The 9,570-nt window shown below is 35.9% G+C and overlaps 1 protein-coding gene across 2 annotated transcripts; it reads left to right on the forward strand.

The window, feature by feature from the left end:
- The first annotated feature begins 326 nt into the window (after positions 1 to 326).
- On the forward strand, positions 327 to 908 carry LOC143382222 (hippocalcin-like protein 4). 2 transcript variants are annotated; one of them, XM_076836232.1, is made up of 2 exons: positions 327 to 492; positions 709 to 908. In XM_076836232.1, the coding sequence occupies exons 1-2, from the start codon at positions 333 to 335 to the stop codon at positions 906 to 908; spliced, it is 360 nt and encodes a 119-aa protein (XP_076692347.1). In that variant the 5' UTR covers positions 327 to 332. The 2 variants fall into 2 exon arrangements, with proteins under 2 accessions (XP_076692347.1, XP_076692346.1); XM_076836231.1 differs by having other exon boundaries at positions 327 to 908.
- The last annotated feature ends 8,662 nt before the right edge of the window (positions 909 to 9,570 follow it).

A 9,570-nucleotide genomic window follows, 5' to 3' on the forward strand; every position in this document is an offset into this window, starting at 1 on the left:
TTTACTTGCAATACCCAAAGGGAACACATAATGAGAATTGTTCCATTAAACTAATTTTTACTATAAAATAAGATGGATAATTCTTACTTTCTGAAGAGAAAATAGGGTTGTCCTTTTCTTTTTTTTACTTTTATATTTAATGAGGAAACTGTTTAGTGATTATATTTTTAAAATATATAGGGAATTTTTTCTAGTTAAAATAAAGCATTGGTACACAGGAAAGAGGAAGAGAAGCTTCCTGCTAGGGTGGCTCAGGAAGGCCTTGAGAAAAAACTTGTGAGACAGAACCAGGGGGTCACACTAGGAACCTGCCTCAGGTCCCTGGCCCCGCCATGGGGAAGACCAACAGCAAGCTGGCCCCGGAGGTGCTGGAGGACCTGGTTCAGAACACGGAGTTCAGCGAGCAGGAGCTGAAGCAGTGGTACAAGGGCTTCCTGAAGGACTGCCCCAGCGGCATCCTCAACCTGGAGGAGTTCCAGCAGCTCTACATCAAGTTCTTCCCCTACGGCGACGCCTCCAAATTTGCTCAGCATGCCTTCCGCACCTTCGACAAGAACGGCGATGGCACCATTGACTTCCGGGAGTTCATCTGCGCCCTGTCGGTCACCTCCCGCGGCAGCTTTGAGCAAAAGCTCAACTGGGCCTTTGAGATGTACGACCTGGACGGCGACGGGCGCATCACGCGCCTGGAGATGCTGGAGATCATCGAGGCTATCTATAAGATGGTGGGCACCGTGATCATGATGCGCATGAACCAGGATGGGCTCACACCCCAGCAGCGTGTGGACAAGATTTTCAAGAAGATGGACCAGGATAAGGATGACCATATTACACTGGAGGAGTTCAAGGAGGCAGCCAAAAGTGACCCATCCATTGTGTTGCTGCTGCAGTGTGACATGCAGAAGTAGAGGCTGGTGAGGGGCAGGACCCCTGGCCAAGAGGGGCATGCCATCTACCAACCTGGTGACCTCTCTGGCTGGCCCTTCCCCAGGGAAAGGGATACTCCAGCCTCACTTTCTGGCCCACTCACTCCTCTGCCCAAGCCCTTCTTCCCCAGTCAGGTTCCTTGAAGGATCACCTTACCCCCCAAAAGAAACAGGTCCTCAGGTGTATTGTCATCTAGCCTCACCCCTAGCCTTGGCCCAGAACCAACATCAGTTGGGCACAGGGGAGTTGGCTTTGCCCTAAGAGGCGTGGTTAAGGAGGGGTGCTGGGGTACTTTTTGAAATCTTATTGTTTCTGGGCTTATGCTTTATAAAACGTGGGCCCCACAGGCCCCAGTCAAAGGGTCAGATTGGATCTGTCCTTTCCGAAGGACCCAGATTTCTTAAAGGTAGTCTCTACCCTGCCCCCTCAATGCTACCTGACCCCTCTGGCCCCAGTCCTTTCTTCCCCGATGTTTATTGAACATTTGTTCAGTGCCATGCACCTTTAGGTGCTAAGAATATGGTAGTTTACAAGACACAGTCTGTACCCTCTGAAAGCTCCTAGCTGGCAATGGGGCATCCTTCAGTGGTCAGGGTCTCAAACAGGAGTGTCAAACATATCTGAGAAGAGGTACAGGAATGCCGGCTAGCTTGAGAGGAGCTGTTGAATCTTCTAACTAGTTCCATCCAAAGCTGCAGAAGGCTGAAATGAAAAGCACTTGGATGTTTAGGAGCCATGTGAATGGAAGTTTTAAGGAAAATGAAAATTTATGTAATACTTATTTTTTTAGTACCCTTTAAAAGAGCTAAAGTCATTTTATTAGGTTAGGATATTAAAGATACTCTATATTAAAAAAAAATAAAAATAAAAAAAATAAAGCATTGTGTTTTTAAAGGAAAATAATAAAGAGTTGGTCCTATGTTTGATACTTAGAATTTTAGCAAACATTCGTCAAACGTCCCTCCACACTTACATGATTGTAGTAGAAATATAATAAACCCTTTGTAGTTTGTTTTTAATTCACTTGGATGTTAATTTTGAAACGAATTTCATGACTTTTCTCTTTTTTTTCACCAAAAATCTGAAACTTCATCTGTGCTTCTTGGACTTCAATCTTCTTCCTATGGAATAGTAATAATAATAATAATAATAATAATAATAATAATAAACTCTCATTATATCTTGTGATTTATTGATGTGATCAAAATATACCTTTTAAAAATTCTAGGCTATAGTATTATTTTTAAGTTTAATTTAAATTAAAAGTAATAGTAGTACACACTTGATGAAGACAGTATAAAGGACACTGACTACTGCAATTTTGACTCATGTCTCATTTATCCTTTAGACAGAATATAATATAAATGCCTCAGGTTTGGTTATGTACTACCTCCTAGAGGATGGTTTCTCATCTTTAAAACCAACTGTCTCTGTGTAAGGATTTCAGTGCACCTTAACCAAGCAGCTCCAACTATCAAAGCAGCAGCTGCTGAATGATATGGTTAGTGATATGACCAGTAGGTATCAAGGTCATGGGTTCACTTCCATACCACCCTCATTTGTGGAAAGTGGACCTCTTGATCTGATTCAATCTTGTGTAGGAGTCCACACTGACAGATCTAATTTGCATTCCTTTGAGACCAAAATACTTAAGTCTTCCAAAAAAAATGGAAGAAGCCTAATAAAATCATATTATTCTCAAATATCCAACTTGTCTCCTGGGGAAATGATTACAAAAGAGATGGAGAGTTAGTCTTTATGCTGGTATGTCACACAATCAGTGATGCTAGATAATTCTTGGTAAGCATTAGTCCATCATGTTGGGATATATGCATTACCTCCACATGTGTCACTTGAGCCACTTAGCTCTTATGCCAGTTATGTCAGCATTGAATGGTGGATTGCTATGGCCAACTGATATCAGCCTACTATTTCACTTTGCCTACTTAGTTGTTTACTGAATTTTCTTTGGTAAGTACTCTCTGGTTAGCAGATAGTACAATCATTCAAACTCTATGCCTACTCCATATGACCATCTTCATCAGTCTACCCAGAGCTTCTCAACATTAATTTTTCAATTGCCTAGGGATTTGAACTACAGACTGGCCACTCACTTTTCTTCACAAATCTCCTTCTATTTTTACATAATTGTTCTTGAAATTTGTCCATTGGGACAAATGCTCACTTTTTTTCCTTAAGGCCACCTATATGAGACTTATGTAAGGCAATTACAGTAAGGCAAACACAGTAAGGCAGCTACTATCCATTTGTTTTACTTACACTGAAATGATAAGCTCGCCATTCAGGAAATAGGCATGGAATTCTCTTCCTCCTGAAACTGAAGAAGAGGCACTGGCACAACTGTGGTAGACGCTATAAGAATCTGGGTCTTTTGCTCATGACTGATTCTGCCTGTTCTGGGTGATGGGATTACCTCATCTATTTTATTTTTGATCACTGCTGATGCTGTGCATGTTATGATTTGATGTGTGTTGGGAGCTTTACTCATGATGGACAGTATTAGCTGCGTAGTTGCTTCTCTTCAGTTAAACACTCATCCTCTGTGAGGGCTAGTTAGCACATCAGGAGTTGGTTGATTTTCAGAAATCTTATAATTCTATTTAGTTAATGGCATATCTTACTCCAGCACACCGAGATCTTGTGTTGTGACTCTCCCAATGAGCCTTTCCACAAAGGGTACGTAGCAGATACATCTAACACTATAGGATCTGCCAGATCCTAAGTACCAAAGAAAACTAAGGGTCTGAAACATTGTCTTGCTGTAAGAGAAATTCCTACTCTAGGCCACGTTCAAAAATAGGAATTGTTTACGTCAGGTAATATATGGTTTAGATGATTATACTTAGGGGTAGAATATAATCTCTCCAGAACCCAAAGAGATCAACGAGATGGTACAAAGTTCAAATTAAAATATTCATCTTCTACTTTGGAGAAGATGTCCTGGCATATACTCGACAACTAAACACCAAAACTTGGATAATAGTAATCTTCTTAATTTGTATAGGTTTAATCTTCCACCTTTTGGGACACATGTGTCTGACTAAAACCACTCTGTATTAGCCACCTTTTGGTCACTAAGCCATATCAAACATTATCTCATCATGATAATAAATCAAGGTTATGCTCCATGAGAAAAGATAGTTCAGATATCTTCAGTATATACTTTTATGGAGCACAAGGGAATTAACGTAACTAAAGGTGAAATAATAAAGATATGTTTAGGTTGATTATAAAATAATACAAACTATTTGTGATTTTTTAAAATACTTGGGATATAACACAATGCATTTGTCAAATCAAAGAGTTCATACCACACATCTTACAAATATTAATATACTTCAGTACCAAAAAAAGAATCTCACTCTTGGTAGCTTCTTGTTGAGTTTGACATAGTGTGCAAGTATCCACCAGGATCCATCTGATTCTTCAGGGGTCATATTGTGATTCAAACAGATATGCAATTGGACTTACTTCCCCTAGAAATTTTACATCTGCAAAGGTACTACCAATTCTGCCCTTGTCTCTTGGGAGTGGTAGCTCTTGATAAATGTAGCTCAGAGAAATTCAGGACAATATGAAAGTCAAAATCCACATGTTCCCAATCAGGACACATTGCATCTACTTGGGTTAACTGTTTTGTTGTTGTTGTTGTTGTTGTTGTTGTTGTTGTTGTTTGTTCCTTTTAATGTCAGGCATTATGACATTTAACTGCTAGGCTTAGTACTCATTTTCTCCACTATCCAAAGTCTAAAATGAGAGTTCCTTTGTATGTTGGCAAACAGGACTTCAGGATTTCACAACTGATCTTCAGTCTTCTAATACTCCCCTTAGCTGTTCATTATCCATTTGATAAAGATAATTTTCAATAAGAACTCAATTCTAGAGAACTTGTACCTACTCTTTTCTACTTACATGTCAAAGTTCTGATACCACATATACATTAGCATATATATCAAGTGGACAAGATTCCAATTCACCATCGATAGACTTTTAATCATTGAAGTCTCAGCAAAAAGTCTTTATTTTACCTATTATTAGTGATGAAGTCCTCATTTAATCTGAACAGTGAGTAATATAACTCCAAATTCTTATTTCTTATCTGCTTTCTCAGTCCACTCCTATACAACCTCTTACTGTTTAAAATCTCCAGAAGCAGATTCTGAGATCAAATATTCAAAATATTTATTTGAAACAATATCTGTGAAAGGAAGTGATAGTGACTAAGTAGAATTAGTGAAAGAGAAAGTCCAACCATAGTGTAGACCTAAAAAATCCTTAGCTCACCCGTCAGAAAGCTCTGGAGAGAATATTTGTTCGTCAATATGTTCTGCAGCTCTTTATATTTCCACCTGATTCAATAACTAGAGAGTGCTATGTGGTGAAGTCCTTGAGCATGGATGAAATAGCTCTTTCCAGCTGAGGTACATCCTGAAAGAAATATCAGCTGGAGGTTGTTTGTCTCCCTCCCTCCCCACAGCTGGCAGCATCCCTTTATTGAAGCTCTATATCTACCACACTTCTCACAAGTTTTTGCCTGAATGAAAACAATGGGCTGTTACACTAAATATTATTTACCTATGAATTTAGCTATTTCACTCTTAAAATATTCGGTAAGGAGTGCAACATTGTTTGAAAATGGTTAATAGATTAAAGAGGCAAACTTATGGTAAAGTAATGATGTTACAATCTATTTGAAATCAGATCATTCTAACATACAACAGAACATTGCCAATTCCAATGCCATTGTATCACATATCAATTACTATAACTGTAAATATATGGGCATCTAATTATAAATATAGTTATGGGTTCCATACATATGGGATATAGATTTTATATATATATATACATACATAAAATCATTGAGAGAGAGAGAGAGAAGAGAAATTTGTATTCAGAATTGGAAAAGGCTTTCAAAAAAAGCATGTAAGTATGTAATGTGTTAGGGATACCAGGAAAAAAGAACCCAAGCACAATACTTGATAAAGGGGTCTTCATTCACAAGTCCTCTAGAATAATACAGCAGAAGTTTGTGAAATCCTTGAGCAAATCTCTTTTTCAAGTGATACTGGTAGGACATCCTTTGTAAAGTGAAAGGAAGATTGTAAACATGGTGGCAAAAACAAAGAACCATTCTGGCAACTTTTCTCAGGCAAATAATCACAGGAAAGAGAAATTGGGGATCGTCAGTGTATCATATGAAAATTTCCTCAGCCTCTGTATCCCTTGGAAAGTCCTGCTGTAATTTCAAAATGCATATTTTAAGTGAGGAATTATGGGCTATAATTTTTGGTAGGTCTTAAAGTTGATCATAGATTTTATTCTAACTCTGGAGGAAAGCCATTGGATAGTCAATTGTAGATAGGAGCTATCAGTTTTGGATTTTTAAATATCTCTGGCTATAATACTGAAAAAGAGGAGAGAGAGTATACAAATAAATACAATGAAACTTAATAGAAACCTGATTAAATATTTTAGAAGTAGAGAAACTAAGGACTTATATTAGGACTTTGTTAGGAGAGGAAGGAAGATGTGTTCAGAGTTGGATAAAGCTTTCAAAAAAAGCCAACAGGAATTACTGGTGTACAAAATACATGATGGGAGATACATAGAATGATTTAAACTTGAAGAAGTTGATAAAAGAAATGGCTGTGGCTTAGGGTCAAGTTTAAATTAAAGTTTTGCCTATATTACATCTGAAAGTCCTTTTAAATAACCAAGTGGATATACTGAGTTGGCTCTAGAAAAATTCTAGAGGTTTGAATTTCGGGTTTCTTCACAACATAGATGGTACCTCAAGATAAAGTACTCTGACATTTGCTGAACAGGCATTATAGTTAGAAGGAGCAGTATGGAGGCACTCAGACACTTACATGGAGATGAAGTGGATGAAGCATTTAGAATAAATGGCAGCCACTGGATAGCAAGAAACAAGAGATATTAGTGCCTCCAAAAGTACAGTGGACATTAGTAAAGGGAATTGCCAACTATGACAAATACTGTTGAGAGGTTTAAGACTGAGAATTTTTTATAGTTTTGGCAACCACTATGAAGGACATTAATAACATTGAAAATGATTGATGACAGAGGCTGTGAGAAAAGTTATAGGAATGGAGGTTGTGAGTAAGGACTGGGTCATGCAGCAATGGAAATAAATTGTGTTCTTTGGTGAGGATATGAAATGGGTAATGGGTGGTGTGGCTGGAGGGAGATGCAAGGTATATGGTGATTCATTTTTGTACAGAGATATAATAAGAATCAGTATTTCCCTTCCCTATCAAGAAGAAACATGTAGAATGTTACTTTATTTATTTAGTAAATAAATATATTTATTTGCAAAACTAATAATAATTAAATGTGTATTAAATAATTTTCAAAGCAGTGTTTTAAAATGAAAATTAATGAAGATTTAATAAAAGTATCTGAATCTTTAAAAATCAGTAGAAATTCATGATGATCCAAGAATTTGTAAGTTTCATGGCCAAGGAAAACAGTATCTACAAGAACATATTGTTGAAAAGAAGACTGTATATAGAAAAACAAACTACTTATAAATATGATACATATAGCCTGGGTATTTTAGAAAACAGGAGAATTATAATTCTGGAAAGTACCTATGTGCCAATCTTGTGCATAGCATGATTGCATGGTTTAATCTCACAATTATTCAAAGATAAAGATAAAATAAAAAAGAATATGTTGTGTAACTTGCCCAAGATAACCCAGTCTGGAGTGAGAGGGGATTTCACAACCTTATCAGAGAGATTTACAAAGGCAGAGAATGTTTTCTTCCTACTGTGATATATTGAAAGTGAGGCAGAAGTTAAATGATGGTGGTACGTCCAACCATCCTGATGAGGTATGCTTAATGACTCATTCCCTAAACATTTGTTAGGTATCCATAAAATAAGTGATTTTATAATCACTGCAGCAAAATTGACAGGAAAAGCGTTTTTTTTAAGGATAAAATCCTTATGCAGTCATGTAGGCAAAGTATTAAAATAGAGTAAAATATCTGAGGTTCTTTATAATCACTTTTCCTTTGAAACATCTAAAAATGTTTAGTGTTTCATATTATAATACTTTGATAAATGAAGTTTTCAACTAAAATATGCCTTTGTTGTATGTGTCTATTGAAATTTAAACAGCTTTAATTATCACTTAAAGCACATTGAAATTTTAGAATTAATGAGGTTTGTGATTGACTCTTTTTAATTATTAGGAAAATGCATATATTCATGACACCTATCCATACAACTTCACATTTCACATTTGTTTCCAGAAACAAATGAATTAATGATTTTCATCAAATAATTCATGTATTTAAATTGCTATCATATCACTTACCTATATTTCTCTCTGTTTTATACTAATTTGTGGAAGTTATTCATTTACTGGGCATTTTTGGATTATTTTGTTGTTACCATCAAGAAATTTACTTCTAGATATTCCATTTTAATGACTATCCTCTACATTTATAGTCATGTGTTTGATTTGCTGATTTTCAATCAGGAATTATATAAACCAATCTTTGTGAAGTTCTACTCTTAGAATCCATTATAATGTATTTATTTCAAATATTTAGGTATTGTTTTCTACTTTAGAGAGTGTTCTTGTATATGTTAGCTTTTAAGGTGAACTCATTTTAAAATTTTTATTTTCATTATACTTAGTTTCTCTAGAGCTGAAGATATGCTTCTATACTCGATTAACATTTCATTATTCACAGTTTGCATTTCACAGCTGACACTTATGCAAACCAGTTCCTGCTTCTCACTTCTCACTTTTCAACTCCAACTTAATATTTCCATTTTGAACTATTTTCTTCTACTTTTCCTTTTTTATGTTTTCTATTTCACTCTACACACTTCGCCATCCAATGAACTTCTTTTACTTGCGTTCTGTTCCTTATAGTATCATTTTTACATCTGTTCTACAAATGTTTTAAATTCCTAAATCATAACACTTGTTTGCTTTTAAAGAGCCAGTTCTATATAAAAATTATGAGATAAATAACATTGTTTTTATATTCATATATTTTAACTCAAATCATCTTTCCTTTCCTGATATTGAGATTATTGATATATATATATATTGGTGTTTCCATTTGGCATGGTTTCCTTTGTTTCTGAATAACTACTTTTATCACATCTTGTAGCCTAGTATTCATGGTAATAAATTTCCTAAATATATTTATCAAAAACTCTTCATTTTACCTTTGTTTGAAAGAGAAATTTTATCCCTTTTGAATAATTAGAATTTATTTACTTTCCTAACAGCATTTGGAAGGTGGTCTGCTATAGTGTTTCGGTGTCTATTTTTTCTAATTAAAAGTCAATCCTCATTTCTACAATGTTTTGCATATTCTCTGGCTTATTTCAAGACATTTTTTCAGCAGTTTGAACATGATTTGATGATATGGCTAAGTTTGTTTCTTTCTGATCCATCATCTTTGATATGCTCCAGGGCCATTATTCTTTTTGAACTCCAAATTTCTGCAATGTTTTGGAAAATCATTCCCCTCCAGTGATCTGACCCAGTTATACTACTTTTTCTCATGGATTTTCTTTTCTCAGAGTTCACAGCATTCACTGCCTATGTCCAACACTTAGGAAAACTTGA

Source organism: Callospermophilus lateralis, chromosome 16 (genome assembly GCF_048772815.1).
Source record: "Callospermophilus lateralis isolate mCalLat2 chromosome 16, mCalLat2.hap1, whole genome shotgun sequence".
Classification (NCBI taxonomy): domain Eukaryota; kingdom Metazoa; phylum Chordata; class Mammalia; order Rodentia; family Sciuridae; genus Callospermophilus; species Callospermophilus lateralis.